The following is a 20,896-nucleotide window of genomic DNA, read 5'->3' on the forward strand; positions in this document are numbered from 1 at the left end:
GCCACCTCCACCTCCAAGGGGAACCAGGGCTGGAGGTGAGAAAGGAGTACGTACTCTGCAGCCCACTGGATGAGATCCTGCGGCTGGGACCGAATGGCGGCTTTGGTGAATTGCTTCAGCAATTCCGGCAGCTCTGGAGGGATGCATATTTGCTTATCTGTCTGAGGCATTGATTGATTGACCTATTGTCAGAGGAAAAAGAAAATGAGAATCTTTGAATCATAAGATGACAGGAATCTTCGACAGGAGGTCACCCAGCCTCTGTGAGACACTCTCAATATTGGGGGTTCACTACCCCACAAGACAGACCTATTGTTACACGACCCCGAAGTTAGAAGGCCTTCACTAATCCCCGCTTTCTATTGTTATAATTAATTCTTTCATTTACTTAAAAAACACACAATATTATTTGTTCATTAAAAAAGTAGAGGTTAGCTTTGCACAGTGGCGGTTTCCTGGCCAATGAGGTTTATCCGAGGTAGGATTATTGCTAATTTACAAAAAAAAAGTAGAGATCAATAAGAAGTAAACAGAAAGACCTCTAATGATAGCACCCCCAAAATACTGAATCTCTCCATTCAGAATTTTTCCAATGTAAATATATATTTGTATAAATAAAAATGGGTTCATGCAAAATAATTTGCTCAACATCAGATTACTACCATCTTCCACATCACACAACTCTTATTGGTCCCATAAGAGTTGTAGCAAAATTTACTCTGTGAATCCTCCATTACTTGACATTGTATTACATATTTCCAAATAAAAATAGTCACTAAAGAGCCATTGGATGAACAGCTCTCTATACCTTTGCAGGTATACTCATCTACTTTAATTGTAAAGAGAAATTTGTATGTTTCATTCAAAAAGTTCCAGGGTAAATTGAAACAAAACATGAAAATCCATAGATAGTATACAACACCATGTGCAAATGAACAACAGATGAAAAGACTTTGTTTGCTTTAAAATAGAGTATAATGTTCTGAAAAGCCCTGTCTCTTCGAAACACCTGGATATGAGACAAATCCCAGCAAACACACCTTTCATATTGCTTTGCTGAGCTTGCAAGAAAGTGAGGGGAATCCTCATGTGCCACATAAGTAAGGCAGAAATGAGAGTGGAAAGCAAATGAAGAGGTTAGGGCTGGCTTGGGGCAAATGTAGATGCCAGGAACTGAGGCTTTGAGATAAAAGGCCAGGCAAGGAGTGAAAAAGTAAACAGCTGAAAGGAAGACTCTCTTATTCCCCTAAACCTGAAACCCTTTAGGGTTCACACACTTAGTGTGAAAGGATGGGACTGAATACCTGCCTACTGGCAAAGGGCAAGTGGCACAGAAATCTTTCTCCCTTGCTGCTTCTTTTGTGGTTGGTCAGTAGCTAAGTCATGTCCAACTCTTTGTGACCCCATGGACTGTAGGCCATGGACTGTAGCCCTACAGTCCATAGCATTTCCCAGGCAAGAACACTAGAGAGGGTTGCCATTTCCTACTCCAGGGTTGCTGCTTCTTATTGGGGGAGAAATAGTCTCCCACAAATATGAAGCCACAAGCTAGGTCTAAGTTTTAAATTTATACTACCAGCCTGGTTGGGAAATCTCAAGACAAGAAATTAAAGTGGTATCAGGTTGGTGGTACTCCGTTATCTTCCATTTTGTGTACTATTGTTCAGAGGAAGAAGGGTCTAAAGACATCAATTTTGCATACAAAAATTCAAGGGTAATTACCATAAAAGTAATATAACCACCAATCAGAAATAAGAAAAGGAATTAAGAGTGATAACAACGCAACTTGATTGATCCAAAAGAAGGCAAGAAAAGAGGGGCTGGGGGAAGCATAGGAAAAGCGGATAAATTACACGATAGAAGAGAAGTCACATATATCAGTAATCAGTAAAAAGGAAAAGTCTTAAATGTGCCAATTAAAATACAGAAATTGTCAGACTGGATTTTTTAAATGTCTAGTTGCAGGCACACCTGAAAAGACTCAAGTACACAGAAAGGCTGAAGGTAAAAGGATGTATGGATAAATAGGCAAATAATAACCAAAGGAAAGTTGAGGTAGATGAGTCAAAACCAGATGAAAGAGACTTTAAGGCACAAAGCATGTAAGAATAAAGAGGGTCACTACATAATATAAAAGCTTCAATTAATTGGGAAGATAGCACAGTCCTCAAGTATCACCAGGGTGAATCTCATGATGCTGGGTGGAACAAGCCGTATATTAGTTAGGGTCACATATATAATAAGAATAGCATTATAAGAAATTAAATTATAAACTATTATGCTTATAATATTATAAGAAAGAGCAAAGGATGATAAACACAAAAAACACAAATTCAGAATGGTATTGTCCTTGACAGGAGAGGGAGAGAGATACCATCAGGGAGGGAGATGCAACAGGAGTCCCAACACTATTAGGAATGTTCTATGTTTTAAGCTTACATGTGTGTTTCATCATTTTTACGTCTAAATTTAGTTATGTATTTTATTTGTATGTATGAAATAGTTCATAATTTAAAAAGTTATTGTTACAAGTTGATTGTTTCTGATAACTTTTCAATTCATTTTATCTAGCAAGGGGCAGTAACTTAGTTTGCTCATATTGTCTGCTCATAACCGTATATATATATCTGGTTAAAGTGGTCAACTGTATTTATCAAACAAGTCAATCCTAAAGGAAATCAACCATGAATACTCATTGGAAGGATTCATGCTGAAGCTCCAATACTTTGGCCACCTATGTGAAGAGCCGACTCATTGGAAAAGACCGTGATACTGGGAAAGATTGAGGGCAGGAAAAGAATGGGCGACAGAGGATAGGATGGTTGGATGGCATCACCAACTCAAAGGACATGAGTCTGAGCAAACTCCGTGAGATAGTGAAGGACAGGGAAGCCTGGCCTGCTGCACTCCATGGGGTCACTAAGAGTTGGACATGACTGTTAGGGAACAGGTACGGTTTCAGTTTAGAAAGATGAGAAAGTTGTGCAGATGGATGGGAGTGATGATGTCACAAAAATGTGAAGGTATCGAATGCCACTGAACTGTACACTTAAAAATGGTTAATGTGGTCAGTTTTATGTATATTTTACCACCAAATACATATATGTAAAATATATTTATATATACATAAATAGGTATATAATATATATAAAACAAATCTTTTTGTTGTTGTTCAGTCACTCATTCTCCATCTCCCAAGGCCCCTCTCTAGATTTGTTTCTGAACACAATGTCACCATTCCTTGGTCGTTTGGCCTCCAAGCCCTGGAGCCTCTATTCTCTTTAGTCTGTTGAATCTGTCACTAAATCTCATTGATGTTTCGTTTGACATGTGTCTCCTACTCATCCCTTCCTCTTTATTTTCACCTCATTTACTCTGGTTCAGTCCTTCACCTCCTAATGGGCTACCCTGTCTTGGGTTACTCTCTGGTCTCTCCTGACTGGTATGTCCTGATCTACCCTCTACACTGCTGTTAATAGGTCAGAAAGTCCAGCTGACAAAATGATAATCCAATCCTGACTTTCAAGGCTCTCCATTAAATAAATTTATATAGAATTTTATAGTATAAATTTTTACTAGTATTTATCAACATAAATTTCTAACACATGGTTTACTCTGGCCACTTTCCAAAAAAATTATAAATTCAAAGCTTAGCACTTTCCCACTGTTAGTAATACTCCATCCAGCTTTCCTCTTTCCCTCAGTATGTTACTAATTCAGCCTGGCTTAGTTGAGGGGTCCTCCCTCTTTCTTCCCATCTGTTAAAACCCTGCACATCCTCGCCAAGGTTCATCTTGAGTCTGTGCTATGCCACGAGCCTTCCTACAAACCTTGAGTATTATCACATATTCTTTGTAGTACACATTTTATCATCTCATCCTATTCTGCCTTTATAGATCTCTAAAGCGGAGCTTCCCACAAGTGGTCATGGCAGAACGGGTTACAGGTGTGCAGTGATTGATTAGTGATTGTATACTTTTCATAGTGATACAAAATTTACAACCATTTTACAACTATACACAAATTTGTAACAGTTGAAATTATATTTGGATATTGTTTCACTCAGTCAGTAAACTTCCAGATTTCTGTGATTATTGTTTTGGTGCTTAAGGTTTTAGGCAGAGCACATGCCAGCAGAGATGCTTTTATAGAATTTCCCCCTTTAACCACCATGTTAAAACCACCTCTGTAAGTTTGATCACTGTTGTAACTGCCATGTATTTACTGTCAGTGCCAAAGTTTTGTGCATATATGTTTCCAGTACTTAGGTCTTCCTTTAATTTTCTGTTATTTTTAAAATTTACTCCCCCAAAAGAAGGTATATGTTTTAATCATCATCATTATCACTTCTCTCTAATAAAACATAATTGATTTTGTTAATTTTAAAAAATTGTGTCTTGATTTATATATTTATTTATCCTTGGTTTGTGATGTTAAATATCCAAAATTTGATTCAGTATGAAATTCTATAATGATGTTATTTGTTTGTGGAAATTAAAAAATTAAGCTCTCTTCTAAAAGCAAATAATAGTGTAAAATAATTTAATTGATTCAGTAAGAGACTGTGGGCCTTTATTACCTTATAAAAATATTTCCCAAAATACTTTAACTATACTTGAGTATGAGTAATATTTAAATTTTGTGGACAGTTTAGCATTTTAACTGCTAAATTAAATGGTAGCATTTCTTAAAATTCCCCTTTTCAAAAGTGTTATAAAACTACTCTAAAGAAAATGAACAATTTTCTTCTATCTGAAAACTGATTTGTTACAGTAAAAAAGGCCTATAGTCTCAAGTATTTTAAATATATGATTTATTTTCCTACTGCTGCTGCTGCTGCTGCTGCTAAGTCGCTTCAGTCGTGTCCGTCTGTGCAATCCCATAGATGGCAGCCAACCAGGCTCCACCGTCCCTGGGATTCTCCAGGCAAGAACACTGGATTGGGTTGCCATTTCCTTCTCCAATGTATGAAAGTGAAAAGGGAAAGGGAAGTCGCTCAGTTGTGTCTGACTCTTCGCGAACCCTTGGACTGCCGCCCACCAGGCTCCTCCGTCCATGGGATTTTCCAGGCAAGAGTGGTGGAGTGGGGTGCCATTGCCTTTTCTGATTTTCCTACTATAAAATATAATTTTGAATTAATATCTCATTATAATTTAATACTTGTGCAGATTCACAGACATTATACATATAGTCCAAAATATAAATTAAAATCACTTATTAGGCAACATAGTGAGGACTATTTGAAATTTGGATTTGTTTGCTCTGATAATTTTTTTCTTTACCCAGATATCTGCCTAAATATCTCATTTTAATGGAAAAGTTATCGAATGAAAAAAATGGTGCCAGGTAAATTATGCCAGAGCCTTAACAGAAAATATCTATATTATACAGATAGTCTTTTAAGAGATTAATTCTCAAAGTCTTTGATCTCAGCACCCCTTACATTCTGAAAAGTTATTGAGGATCCAAAAAGTCTTTTGTTATTATGGGTTATATCATGCAATATTTGTCATTTTAGGAATTTTAAAATATTTATTTTAAAATAAAAATAGATCCTTCACCATGTATGAAACGAGATGCCAGTCCAGGTTCAATGCACGATGCTGGATGCTTGGGGCTGGTGCACTGGGACGACCCAGAGGGATGGTATGGGGAGGGAGGAGGGAGGAGGGTTCAGGATGGGGAACACATGAGAAATAAAGGAATAAAAAATTTAAAAAAAAATAGCTCCTTCATATCTTATAAAAAATAACTATAGTTTCTAGAAAACAAACCAACAAAAATTCTTAGTGAGAAGTGTGGCATTATATTTTCTGAAAGTCTTCTATTGTCTGGCTTAATAGAACCAGCTAGATTATCATATCTGCTTTTTGCATTCAATCCATTTGACTGAATTCAATCACACATCGTGTAGCTTCTGGGAAACTCCCGTGTACACTCTTAAGAAGAAGCATGAGAAAGACCTACAGTGTCTTGATATTATTACAAAAATAGCTTTACCTTCATGGATTCCTACCCCCTAAAATCTCAAGGATCCTCAGAAGTCCCTGAAACCACACTTTGAAAACCACTGCTTTATGAAACGTTTTACAAAGGTGTTTACAACTACACGGTAGTTTATATCAGGTTGGGTTCAGGAAGCTAATTAAAAGGTCACATAATTAAGAAGTAAGGCCAAAATGTCTCCCACAATTACAGAATCATTTTACCCACCTGCCTGAGATATGATCACATTCGGAACCAAATGAAGCAAAGGAAATATAAAAATGGAACATTACTATTAGAAGATGCATAGATGCAGTCTCCACATGACCAAATCAAAGTGTTTCCTTGCAGGGTGATGAATCTACAGATGTTAGTAAGAGTGTACAGTTAACAGCACTAGTTAGCATCCCTCAAGGGGAAGGCTTGGAAGAATATTGATTTGCCAGAAAGTGCCTTGAGAACCCCATGAACAGTATGAAAAGGCAAAAAGATAGGACACTGAAAGGGGAACTTCCCAGGTTAGTAGGTGCCCAATATGCTACTGGAGATCAGTGGAGAAATAACTCCAAAAAGAATGAAGGGATGGAGCCAAAGCAAAAACAATACCTAGCTGTGGATGTGACTGGTGATGGAAGCAAAGTCCAATGCTGTAAAGAGCAATATTGCATAGGAACCTGGAATGTTAGGTCCATGAATCAAGGCAAATTGGAAGTGGTCAAACAGGAGATGGCAAGAGTAAACAACATTCTAGGAATCAGCAAACTCAAATGGACTGGAATGGGTGAATTTCACTCAGATGACCATTATATCTACTACTGTGGGCAGGAATCCCTTAGAAGAAATGGAGTAGCCATCATGGTCAACAAGAGTCTGAAATGCAGTACTTGGATGCAATCTCAAAAACGACAGAATGATCTCTGTTCGTTTCCAAGGCAAACCATTCAATATCACAGTAATCCAAATCTATGCCCCAACCAGTAACACTGAAGAAGCTGAAGTTGCACGGTTCTATGAAGACTTACAAGACCTTTTAGAACTAACATCCAAAAAAGATGTCCTTTTCATTTATAGGGGACTGGAATGCAAAAGTAGGAAGTTAAGAAACACCTGGAGTAACAGGCAAATTTGGCCTTGGAACACGGAATGAAGCAGGGCAAAGACTAATAGAGTTTTGCCAAGAGAACGCACTGGTCATAGCCAACACTCTCTTCCAACAACACAAGAAGAAGACTCTACACATGGATATCACCAGATGGTCAACACTGAAATCAGATTGATTATATTCTTTGCAGCCAAAGATGGAGAAGCTCTATACAGTGACTGTGGCTCAGATCATGAACTCCTTATTGCCAAATTCAGACTTAAATTGAAGAATGTAGGGAAAACCACTAGACCATTCAGGTATGACCTAAATCAAATCCCTTATGACTATACAGTAGAAGTGAGAAATAGATTTAAGGGACTAGATCTGATAGAGTGCTTGATGAACTATGGACAGAGGTTCGTGACATTGTACAGGAGACAGGGATCAAGACCATCCCCATGGAAAAGAAATACAAAAAAGCAAAATGGCTGTCTGGAGAGGCCTTAAAAATAGCTGTGAAAAGGAGGGAAGTGAAAAGCAAAGGAGAAAAGGAAAGATATAAGCATCCGAATGCAGAGTTACAAAGAATAGCAAGGAGAGATAAGAAAGCCTTCCTCAGAGATCAACGCAAAGAAATAGAGGAAAACAACAGAATGGGAAAGACTAGAGATCTCTTCAAGAAAATTAGAGATACCAAGGGAATATTTCATGCAAAGATGGGCTCAATAAAGGACAGAAATGGTATGGACCTAACAGAAGCAGAAGATATTAAGAAGAGGTGGCAAGAATACAAAGAACTGTACAAAAAGAGCTTCATGACCCGGATAATCACGATGGTGTGATCACTCACCTAGAGGCAGACATCCTGGAATGTGAAGTCAAGTGGACCTTAGAAAGCATCACTACGGGACTCTCTCTCCCGCGTGCATGCGCTCTCTCTCTCTCTCACTCTCTCTCAGTCTCTCTCCCTCCCTCCCCACGCACTCCTCCACTCTCTTCTCTTCAAGTCTTGGATTCTCCTGCTATCTTCTAAATAAAATAGAGCTGTAACACTGATTTGCCTAAGAGCTGTAGCACAGTTTGTCCAAGACCCAAGAGCTGTGACGCGCCGAGGGCTTTAATGTCTGTCGCTCCAAATCTTTGTTGTGACGAGACAAAGAACCGAGGAACATACACTCGCGTGACATCTATGGTGCCGTGACTCGGGTTTAACCTGGCTGAAACAACCTCTGCGTGGAAGAGGCCAAGCACAACAGGAGCCCAACTCAGCGAAGCTCCCACGCTAGAAGCAGAAGGCGAAGAAACCCAGTGCAGGGGAAGACCCATCGTGCTGGAAACCGGGACAGCGAAAAATGAACTCAGCAGAAAGCTCACGCGGCACAGTCTCAGATTCCAGAAAACCTCCGGTTAAGAAACCTTGGACCACTGGACAAAACCCCGAGAGGGATTTTCAGAAGATCCTCTGGCCAATCCTGAGGAAATCTGGTACACTGATGGAAGCAGCTTTGTCTTGGATGGAAAAAGAAGAGCCGGGTATGCAGTAGTCTCCAATTTTGAGACCATAGAGGCTAAGCCTCTGCCACCAGGTATTTCAGCCCAATTAGCTGAGCTCATAGCCCTGACTCGAGCTTTAGAGCTGGGAAAAGGAAAAAGAATAGCCATTTACACTGACTCCAAGTATGCCTTTCTTGCTACATGCACATGCAGCTGTTTGGAAAGAAAGGGGCCACTTGACCACCCGAGGGTCCCCAATCAAATATGGTGATCAGATTCTTCGACTCTTGGAGGCAGTCCATCTGCCCACTGAGGTTTCAGTCTCCCACTGTAAAGGACACCAAAAAGGGAACACTGAAGTGGTACAAGGGAACCAAGCAGCTGATCAGGCAGCTAGGAGAGCAGCATTACAGAACCATGACCTAATAGGGATTGCCACCTTAGTTCCACAGACTAATTTGCCAGAAACTCCTTCATATACTGAAGGTGAGACTCTTAAAGCTAAGAGCGAGGGCTTTCAAGAAGATCATATGGGGTGGTTCCAAAAGGAGGGACTCCTTTTTTTGCCTGGAAACCTCCAATGGAAGTTGGTTAACTCCTTACATGCCACTACTCATTTAGGAGAAAAGGCCCTCCAAAAATTACTAGAAAGGTCCTTCAGAGAACAGGCTTCCAAACAACTATAAGACAGGTGGTCTCCTCTTGTCCCATTTGCCAAATAACCCCCAAGGAGCTCGAAGACCCCAGCTGGCCCAGCCCATCCAATGATGTGGGGCCTACCTAGGAGAGGACTGGCAGATGGACTTCACCCAGATGCCAGTTTCTCAAGGGTATAAATACCTATTAGTCATGATAGATACATTCACAGGATGGATTGAAGGCTTTCCCACCCGGACTGAGAAGGCTAAGGAGGTGGTAAAAAAACTGCTCCATGAAATCATTCCAAGATTTGGTCTGCCCAGGTCATTACAAAGTGACAATGGGACATCATTTACTTCTAAGGTCACCCAAGGAATCTCGAAAGCATTGGGCATTACTTATTATCTCCATTGTGCCTGGAGGCCTCAATCTTCAGGAAAAGTAGAAAGAGCCAATCAATTCTTAAAATCAGCGATAAAAAAGATAACCCAGGAGACCTCCCTGGGATGGAAGGAGGCTTTACCAATAGCTCTCCTCCACACCCGCATTCCCCTAAGGAACAGGTTGGTCTTAGTCCTTATGAGATGCTATGTGGGAGACCTTTTGTTTATGTCAATGACCTCTTCCTAGATCCAGAGGTTCAGACCCTCCAGTCTTATACCATGGCCATTGGGCAATTCCAACAGGATATACGCTTGTGGGGTATGAACCAGGACCCAAAAGATTCTAAAGAGTCACCACTATATGCTCCAGGAACTCAAGTCCTAATTAAAGTCTGGAAAGATGGGTTCCCAAAGGCTCAACTCCAGCCCACATGGAAGGGCCCCTACCCTGTAGTACTTTCTACCCCCACAGCAGTCAAGATACCAGGACATGACTCCTGGATTCACTGCTCACGAATCAAGCCATAGAAGAAAACAGAAGAGGACACTCAATACACCTGTGAGCCCCTGGGAGATCTCAGATACCTATTCAGAACTACCAATGAGTGCCATTTTAATGAACACCCCCAAAATCTGATTTCTGGGGATAAGATTTCTCAGGATAACTCTAAGGAGCCAAAACAGCTTGACAGAGACTGTACTCCAAAACAGACAGGAGATAGATCTTCTGATCCCTGAACAAGGAGGGACTTGAGCCATCCTGGCCATGTGAATTTAAAATTGACCAATGTCCCTACTAGTCCTTGTTATGCTATATTGATGATGCCTATGATTATTCCATGTACTGTCAATTGTCTAACCTGTTTTGTCTCTGCCCAGGTCAACCAGCTACAACATGCAGTGCCAGTTCAACAAAGATATAAAACTACAGCTGACCACGGAAAATATCACACACCCTTGGACACCGCTATAAGGACTCTGAGGATTGAGACTAGCAAGAGGGGGAGGCCCAATACCCCTCGCCACCCCAGTTCAGCAGGAAGTAGCCAGAAAGACCTCGACGCCCCTATTCCCAAAGAATTGGGCCTCCCATCTCTTGACGGGGGAATGTTAGGTAGGTAGAATAGGGAAAAGGAGTCCAAAATGGCGGTGGCTAAAAGACAAGGAAGGTCAAAGGAAGGTCCGAGGACCAGAGTGAAAACTTCAGGCAGAACAAACAGCACTCCTGGCTAAGCCCAATTTGCATAGGGCAGGCCCAGGTGGAGGAAAAAACATATAAAAGGAGGAGCCAAAGTGCTTTCTCTCGGACTCTCTCTCCCACGTGCATGCGCTCTCTCTCTCTTTCTCTCTATCACTCTCTCTCTCACTCTCTCTCCCTCCCTCCCCACTCACTCCTCCACTCTCTTCTCTTCAAGTCTTGGATTCTCCTGCTATCTTCTAAATAAAATAGAGCTGTAACACTGAAAAAAAAAAAAAAAAGAAAGAAAGCATCACTACGAATAAAGCTAATGGAGGCGATGGAATTCCAGTTGACCTATTTCAAATCCTGAAAGATGATGCTGTGAAAGTACTGCATTCAATATGCCAACAAATTTGGAAAATTCAGCAGTGGCCACAGGACTGGAAAAGGTCAGTTTTCATTCCAGTCCCAAAGAAAGGCAATGCCAAAGAATGCTCAAACTACTGCACAATTGTACTCATCTCACATGCTAGTAAAGTAATGCTCAAAATTCTCCAAGCCAGCTTCAGCAATACGTGAACCATGAACTTCCTGATGTTCAAGCTGGTTTTAGAAAAGGCAGAGGAACCAGAGATCAAATTGCCAACATCTACTGGATCATCGAAAAAGCAAGAGAGTTCCAGAAAAACATCTATTTCTGCTTTATTGACTATGCCAAAGCCTTTGACTGTGTGGATCACAATAAGCTGTGGAAAATTCTGAAAGAGAAGGGAATACCAGACCACCTGACCTGCCTCTTGAGAAATCTGTATGCAGGTCAGGAAGCAACAGTTAGAACTGGAAATGGAGCAACAGACTAGTTCCAAATAGGAAAAGGAGTATGTCAAGGCTGTATATTGTCACCCTGCTTGTTTAACTTACATGCAAAGCATATCATGAGAAACGCTGGGCTAGAAGAAGCACAAGCTGGAATCAAGATTGCCAGGAGAAATATCAATAACCTCAGATATGCAGATGACACCATCCTTATGGCAGAAAGTGAAGAGGAACTAAAAAGCCTCTTGATGAAGGTGAAAGAGGAGAGTGAAAAAGTTGGCTTAAAGATCAACATTCAGAAAACGAAGATCATAGTATCTGGTCCCATCACTTCATGGGAAATAGATGGGGAAACAGTGGAAACAGTGTCAGACTTTATTTTTCTGGGCTCCAAAATCACTGCAGATGGTGATTGCAGCCATGAAATTAAAAGACGCTTACTCCTTGGAAGGAAAGTTATGTAGCATATTGAAAAGCAGAGACATTACTTTGCCAACAAAGGTCCATCTAGTCAAGGCTATGGTTTTTCCTGTGGTCATGTATGGATGTTAGAGTTGGACTGTGAAGAAAGCTGAGTGCTGAAGAATTGATGCTTTTGAACTGTGGTGCTGGAGAAGACTCTTGAGAGTCCCTTGGACTGCAAGGAGATCCAACCAGTCCATCCTAAAGGAGATCAGCCCTGGGTGTTCTTTGTAAGGAATGATGCTAAAGCTGAAACTCCAGTACTTTGGCCACCTCATGCGAAGAGTTGACTCATGACTGGGGGCAGGAGGAGAAGGACAGAGGATGAGATGGCTGGATGGTATCACCGACTCGATGGAAATGAGTTTGAGTGAACTCTGGGAGTTGGTGATGGACAGGGAGGCCTGGTGTGCTGTGATTCATGGGGTTGCAAAGAGTTGGACACGACTGAGCGACTGAACGGAACTGAACTGAACAAAACAAAGTACTCAGGATGAGTAGTAACTAAATACTTTAAAAGAAATAAGACTTTCTAGATTATGCAAGAACAACAGTTTCTGTACTAGTGGGAAAGCTGTGATGACAGGAAGGTGAGAGGGCTTTACCTCATATCTCTTCTCCATGTTCTGATCACTTGAGATGCAAGTAAGACATGCTTTGTTTACAGAGGTCTAGTCTATATATTTGCCTGTAGATGTGAATTCCATATTAAAGGATGTTACTAATAAACCCCGGAGAAGGCAATGGCACCCCACTCCAGTACTTTTGCCTGGAAAATTCCATGGATGGAGGAACCTGTTGGGCTGCTGTCTATAGGGTCGCACAGAGTCGGACACGACTGAGCAACTTCATTTTCCCTTTTCACTTTCATGCATTGGAGAAGGAAATGGCAACCCATTCCAGTATTCTTGCCTGGAGAATCCCAGGGATAGGGGAGCCTGGTGGGCTGCCGTCTATGGGGTCCAACAGAGTCGGACACGACTGAAGCGACTTAGCAGCAGCAGCAGCAACTAATAAATCCAGGCTGCTATGGTTTTGTCTGCTTTCAGCTCTTGTGAAGAAACAGTCTGCTGTTTGCTACTAAGTTACCTATCGAAGGAAAATTTTTTCTTTCTTTTTTTTTTTTTCCTGGAGGCTAGGAACTAAAAGAGGAATTGAAAATGTCAATGATTCTTATTGCAGAATTGTTGGGGAGAGATTTTTTTTTTTTTTTCAGAAAATTGGCTTATTTGACATTTTCAAGCACCAGAATAAATTTAATAAAAATCACAATGAATGTTTGAAAATATAAAAGTATACCAACAGTGCTCATAGATTCAAGGGAAACATGATGTTAGAAGTAGTTCAGTGGGGAGTTTAAGTAATATTTCTAACTTTAACCCTAAATAAGACTAGTAGCAAAACATCTGTTAGGTGTCATGTTACTTGTAGATACTTGACATAAAAAAAATTAAGTGAATTAGAAATCAATTCACATTATCCTAAAAATTTCAACCAAAGACAGAAGAAATCAAAGTATTCAAATTTTGGTTAATAGAAAGGAGTTTTCTGTAAGTTGGAGAAAAATCAACCTTTTTAACATTTGCTAAGTAACAACCATCTGTGGGGCAAACTTCCTCACTGATGGTGACTATAAGAATTTGAAGAGAAATACACAATGGAATATTACTCAGTTATTAAAAGAATGCATTTGAGTCAGTTCTAATGAGGTGAATGAAACTTACTTCACCCTATAATACAGAGTGAAGTAAGTCAGAAAGAAAAATACCAATACAGTATATTAATGCATACATATGGAATTTAGAAAGATGGTAACGATGACCCTATATGCAAGACAGCAAAAGAACAGATATAAAGAACAGACTTTTGGACTCTGTGGGAGAAGGTGAGGGAGGGATGATCTGAGAGAATAGCATTGAAACATGTATATTACCATATGTGAAATAGATGACCAGTCCAAGTTTGATGCATGAAGCAGGGCACTCAAAGCTGGTGCACTGGGACAAACCAGAGGGCTGGGATGGGTGGGGGGTGGGAGCGGGGTTTGGGATGGAGGACACATGTACACCTGTGGCTGATTCATGTCAATGTATGGCAAAAACCACGACAATATTGTAAAGTAATTAGCCTCCAATTAAATCAATTAATTTAAAAAAAAAGAAAAAAGAATTTGAAAAGAAAATTAAAAATTTTCTGCATGTAGTTATTTCAACACAAAATTTGGTATAAAGCAAAATCATGATTAGAAAATGAGCTTTATTTCTCTTTAAAAAGTTTTAAAATCTATTTTATTTAAAGTTTATTGAGAGTAAACATTCAATATCTTCACTCTCACTGTGTAACTTATTCTTGAAATTATATGATAAAACTATATTGGATTTTTCTTAAGCTCCATATAGACCTGCCAAAACCCTACAGTGTACCCCAGTGTGCTTTACAAAGATTTCTGTATGCCATGATATTGAAAAAGGTTGGGAAGCTCTGATGTAAAATCTTGTTTCAAGTACTTTGGTTAAAAAACTTTTGTTTAAAAACCGTTTGTCTCATTGTTTTAAGATTATGTGTTATGGAAGAGATGCTGATGATTATTAAAATCAATTTCTGGTAAAAGCTGAGATTTATATTACATATATGTATGTGTGTGTGTGTCACTCAATCATGTCTAATTCTGCAACCCCAGATACTGTAGCCCACCAGCCTCCTCTGTCCATGGCATTCTCCATGCAAAAACACTGGAATGGGTTGCCATTTCCTCCTCCAGCGGATCTTCCTGACCCAGGGATCAAACCCGGGTCTCCTGGATTGCAGGCAGATTCTTTACCAATTGTGCCACTAGGGAAGCCCCATATATTTAGAGAGAGAGAAAGTGAAAGTGTTAGTTGCTCAGTTTACCATCTGAGCCACCAGGTAAGTCAATGTATACATATACATAATTTATATATATAACTTATACAATTTTAAAAGAATGTAATTAGAAAGGGAACTATAAAAATACTGGTTGTTAACGGAACAATTCACTTCCAAGTTAAATTACTCAGCTGAAGTATTGATTAGAAGCCATCAAAAAAGTTTGAGATAAATTAGCAAAACAGATAAACTTCTTTTGATCGCAGAGAAATAGTGTCCTCAGAGTGTCACAAAGGCCGAAAACATCTAGTACTAATGCTCAAAATTCTCCAAGTCAGGCTTCAGCAATACATGAACCATGAACTTCCAGATGTTCAAGCTGGTTTTAGAAAAGGCAGAGGAACCAGAGATCAAATTGCCAACATCTGCTGGATCATTGAAAAAGCAAGAGAGTTCCAGAAAAACATCTATTTCTGCTTTATTGACTATGCGAAAGCCTTTGACTGTGTGGATCACAATAAACTGTGGAAAATTCTGAAAGAGATGGGAATACCAGACCACCTGACCTGCCTCTTGAGAAATCTGTATGCAGGTCAGGAAGCAACAGTTAGAATTGGACATGGAACTGATTCCAAATAGGAAAAGGAGTACGTCAAAGCTGTATATTGTCACCTTACTTATTTAACTTATATGCAGAGTACAGCATGAGAAATGCTGGGCTGGAGGAAGCACAAGCTGGAATCAAGATTGCCAGGAGAAATATCAATAACCTCAGATATGCAGATGACACCATCCTTATGGCAGAAAGTGAAGAGGAACTAAAGAGCCTCTTGATGAAGGTGAAAGAGGAGAGTGAAAAAGTTGGCTTAAAGCTCAACATTCAGAAAACGAAGATCATGGCATCTGGTCCCATCACTTCATGGGGAATAGATGGGGAAACAGTGGAAACAGTGTCAGACTTTATTTTTCTGGGCTCCAAAATCACTGCAGATGGTGACTGCAGCCATGAAATTAAAAGATGCTTACTCCTTGGAAGGAAAGTTATGACCAACCTAGACAGCATATTAAAAACCAGAGACATTACTTTGTCAACAAAGGTCCATCTAGTCAAGGCTATGGTTTTTCCAGTGGTCATGTATGGATGTGAGAGTCGGACTGTGAAGAAAGCTGAGCACAGAATTGATGCTTTTGAACTGTGGTGTTGGAGAAGACTCTTGAGAGCCCCTTGGACTGCAAGGAGATCCAACCAGTCCATCCTAAAGGAGATCAGTCCTGGGTGTTCATTGGTAGGACTAATGTTGAAGCTGAAACTCCAATACTTTGGCCACCTAATGCGAAGAGCTGACTCATTTGAAAAGACCCTGATGCTGGGAAAGATTGAGGGCAGGAGGAGAAGGGGACGACAGAGGATGAGATGGTTGGATGGCATCACCGACTTGGTGCACATGGGTTTGGGTGGACTCCGGGAGTTGGTGATGGACAGGGAGGCCTGGCGTGCTGTGGTTCATGGGGTCGCAAAGAGTCAGATATGACTGAGTGACTGAACTGAACTGAAAGAAAGTAAGAGCCAAGGGAAAGAAAGAGCAGCATCTATCATCGGCAGCAACTCCTTTCCTGAGGAGGCAGGATAAGGCAGAGTAACTCTGCATTAGTTTATGAACAGGAGCTGGGATGCCCTTAGGAGAATTGAAGTTGTTTTCTGAAGCTAGAAGAGGGAGGGGATCTTTAAGATTTCTGTAAAGAATTTGCCTATGATGTAGGAGACCCGGCTTCAATCCCTGGGATGGGAAGATCCCCTGGAGGAGGGAATGGCAACCCACTGCAGTATTCTTGCCTGGAAAATTCCATGGACAGAGGAGCCTGGAGGGCTACAGTCCATGGGGTCACAAACAGTTGGACATGACCGAATGACTAACCCTTTCATAAAACACCAAAGCATGAACATATATTTAAAGATGGTCATGTGATTCTAAGATTTAAGTAAACTGAGTGAGTTTGAAAGAACCAGAAAAGTAGGCTCATATCAAGTTAGACTTAATCTCACAGGCAATCACATTTGGACCTAGGCTGATCTTTAAGCCTCACTCCGTTTTTATTTTAATAAAACAATAACATCACAAAACTAATCGTTCAGTTGCAAGATCATTCAGGGCAGCACACTCCATTCTTGCACCACCTCTACTCTCTAGATCCTTCACGCCTGCTTCTGTGTTGATCTTTGCCAAGCCCCCAAGAACACACTTCTAGTTCTTATTTAATCTCCAGGTAATGACTCTCCCCTCAAGCCTGAGTCCCACTCAACTGTTTTCCTCACTCCCAGTAGATGAAGCAATTTCCTACTTGAGATCAAGGATGTCAGAAAGAAGTCACACTGCCGTTCGCTGCCAACTCAGCCTATATCTTTGACCTCATAGTCTTTCCTCTGCTGCTTGAGCTCTTAGTTCTTGTCTTGTCCAAGACCTGAGGAACCAGCGTTTGACCCTCTCCATTCTTTAGAAAAGTTTCTTCTTTCCACTTACCTGGCACCTTTTCTTCCATCAGGAAGCATGTCTTCTGCTATCCAGGATGTTGATAAATCCACTTAATAAATTCTTTATTTCAAATATTGCATTTTGATTTCTAGAATATCTGTTATTTTTATACACACAATTTCTGTGTTGGAATTCTCCACTTTCAGCCATTTATACATCTTTTCCTTTATTTTCCTGAACGTATTATTTAGAGTTATTTTACAGTCAACAAGTTCTGATAACTCCAGTGGCTGAATTTCCCTGTGGATATCCTCTTTGATGTCTATTTTTCTTCTTGATTACTAGACACATTTTCATGCTTCTTTGTATTTTTTTTTATTTTATGTCAGACCTTATGTAAAAACGAAAGGGTTTGGGGTGACTTAAATTTCTAATCTGTCATGCCAGAGCTGTTTGACTACCAAGGCTTGCCGGCAGTCCTGAGTCTACATCCAAAGTTGGCAAAGGTCCACTGGGAAGAAAATGACTTACCATGAGTTCACTTTGGAAGGGTTTGGCAAATTCAAATTCCTTCTGGAATTTGAATTAATCTAGTACCCATTGCTTCGAAAGCTCTCTGATGTATTTACAATATTTTTAAAAATAATTTTTCTAGATTTTTATATTTGTTGCAGTGGGTGGCTTGAGCTGCTGCAATCTACTATATTCTAACTGGAAGTGGATACTTTTTCTGTGCTGATGACTGCCAAATCCCCAGTTGTAAACTCTCAACCATGCTACAGTCATATCCACCAGCTTCCTACTGTAGAGTTCTTCTTTCCCATAAAAGCATCCAAAATGAACTTCTTTTACTCCCTCAATTGTATTAGTCGGATACATCATGGCCAGTTTTTATTTATCCTTCTCTTTCATTCCCCACTTTAGTCCTGGTGAACTTAAAAAAAAAAATCTGTCTAGAAAATAAAAAGGAACATCTTTTCCAAAAATAGGAAGGGACTTAATCTGACTTATAATATAGTCCAATATGGGGCTTCCCATGTGGCACAGTGGTAATGAATTTGCCTGCCTGCCAATGCAGGAGACATAAGAGATGTAGGTTTGATCCCTGGGTCAGGAAGATTCCCTGGAAGAGGAAATGGCAACCCATTCCATCATTCTTGCCTGGGGTTGCAAAGAGTTGGACACGCCTTAGCACTAATTGATGCACAAAGAGGTGAAGTGGTTGGCACAAGCTCACAGTTTCTGTTGGAGCTGAATCAAAAATTCAGGTCTCCTTCATTGCTTTTCCCACACTACACCACACTGCCTCTCTCAGAATAAGGCCATCTAAACATCATGGATTTTCTCTAGGACAATCCTAGTTTCAAAAATTATGTTTGACTCTTTCCATAAATCACTGAAATATCATGGATATTCCCATTTGCATCATGAAAAGTACATTTTCAGTAGAACAAAACTTTTACTTGTCAGAGTATGTCCTAATTTTTTGTCCTGAAAATATGATTATTGTCTCATTAGCCATATTCTGCACAGTTGCAAATAATGGAAGGGTTCCCAGCATTAAGAGGGGCTTGAAAGTCAATGTTTTCAATGGGCTTCCCTTTGAAAGCCCTTTGGCTTTCAGATGATGGCTCAGATGGTAAAGAATCCACCTGCAATCCAGGATACCTGAGTTTGATCCCTGGGTAGGGAAGATCCCCTGGAGAAGGGAATGGCTACTCAATCCAATATTCTTGCCTGGAGAACTCCATGGACAGAGGAACCTGGTGAGCTACAGTCCATGGGGTCGAAAAGAGTCAGACACAACGGAGTGATCAACATTTTCACTTTCTTTAAAGTCAATGAAGTTTCCTTATCTCATTTAATCCTTACAGCAATCTATGAGTAGGTAGGTTCTAATATTATAATCATTTTCCAACGCCAGGAAATTAAGATTTAGTTTTTTCAGATAAAATGCCTTAACCACTCATGTCATCACATCACTCTCTAAAGCTTTTATTGGATCTTCATTTCTTTTCTCATCAAAATGATGCCCTGCCTGACTTTCAAGCCCTCCATGATTTGTCTTATTCTTATTAGCTTGCCTCTCCAACTTTATTTCACAGAAGTCTGGATCTTTTTCTACCCTGGGCCAACCCCTGGATCAAGTCAACCCAGCATTTGGATGCCAGCAGCAATATTGCTAAGGACAGTCCTATTTGACCTTGTCCCTTTTTTTTGAATAGTGGTTCTTGGCTCTGTTATTAGCAGATTTCTCAAAATTGCTTATATATCATGCTAGTACATTTTGAAAGTTAAAAGCTCCACATGAAGCGAAGTGAAAGTTGCTCAGTCGTGTCCAACTCTTTTCAACCCCGTGGACTATACAGTCTCCATGCCAGGATACTGAAGTGGGTAGCCTTTCCCTTCTCCAGGGGATTTTCCCAAACCAGGGATTGAACCCAGGTCTCCCGCATTGCAGGCGGATTCTTTTACCAGCTGAGCCACAATTATCTAACAAGTGAATAGTTACCTCTTTCAATGCATCTTAACTTAGCCATGTTCATATGTCAAAGAATCTTTCCATGTTCATATCATGGTCCACAAGTCCAGGGATACCATTTATAGACTTGTGTGTTAACTGTGATCCCTAATCACAGCTATGGAGCTTATGAAACTCACAAGAGAAGTCCCTTCCTCCTCTAGGAACACACACCCTCCACCCTGATTTGGGGACCTGTCAGACAAACCTGGGGCCTTTCATAAGTGTATGAGAGTCTCCATTTCCTTGAGTGAAGACTGTTTCCCACATCCACATCATTTCCATCCTTTTACCTGTTCTCCCTCTTCTGATTTTCATCATAGCATCCCTATGATCCAGGGACTCAAAGTAAGCAAAGGCTATGAGGGGTGAATGCACCATAGTTTTCAACAAAAGGTCAGGGCTACATGTCTCTCTTTCCACTACCATTCCTGATGATATTTAACACTGTATTCAGCTTTTCCAACACAAAATACAGGGCTGCTGTCCTTCAGAGACCCCACAGGGCAGATCAAACTCTAATGAAGAGGCCTTCTGACCATGAAACAGGAGACCAGGACTCTGGTCCTGGGCCTATCTTTGACTAATTATGTGATCCTGGGCAAACAATTAATCCAATAACAGCTTATGTGTCAAGAGTAGCACTAAATACATACTGGCATACAGAAATAAATGAGTCACACACCCTGCCCTCAGAGCACTCATAGGCCAAAGGAAGAGACTAATAGGAAAATCAGTGATTAAAATAGGGTACAATAAGTGTCAAGATGCAGATATAAAAGAACAAAATCTCCTTGATGAGGCATCTTACTAATCTGAAGGCTAGATAAGGTGGTCAGAAAATACTTCCAAAATAGTGATGATATTTGAACAGAGACTTGGATAAGCCTGGTTTGTTTACTGCTGTCATTCCCAGTCCCAGAACAGTGCCAGGTACAGAATAGGTTCCTGATAAGAGCAAGGAGAGAATTCTCTGTGGCTAGGACTAGACAAAAGTATAGAGGTGTCAAAAAA

At 40.4% G+C, this 20,896-nt stretch overlaps 1 protein-coding gene and 1 pseudogene across 2 annotated transcripts in view; one reads left to right on the forward strand and one right to left on the reverse strand.

Moving 5' to 3' along the window:
• Nucleotides 1–20,896, reverse strand: part of ROPN1 (rhophilin associated tail protein 1) — a 36,708-nt gene that overhangs the window by 12,280 nt on the left and 3,532 nt on the right. For both annotated transcript variants that reach the window (XM_014477462.2, XM_005893402.2), the window contains exon 2: nucleotides 55–182. In XM_014477462.2, the coding sequence (XP_014332948.1) occupies nucleotides 55–170 (116 nt within the window). In that variant the 5' untranslated portion in view covers nucleotides 171–182. The remainder of the gene's footprint in view (nucleotides 1–54; nucleotides 183–20,896) is intronic.
• Nucleotides 434–606, forward strand: LOC138989546 (U4 spliceosomal RNA; annotated as a pseudogene).

The sequence above is a fragment of the Bos mutus genome, chromosome 1 (genome assembly GCF_027580195.1).
Source record: "Bos mutus isolate GX-2022 chromosome 1, NWIPB_WYAK_1.1, whole genome shotgun sequence".
In the NCBI taxonomy this organism is placed as follows: Eukaryota; Metazoa; Chordata; class Mammalia; order Artiodactyla; family Bovidae; genus Bos; species Bos mutus.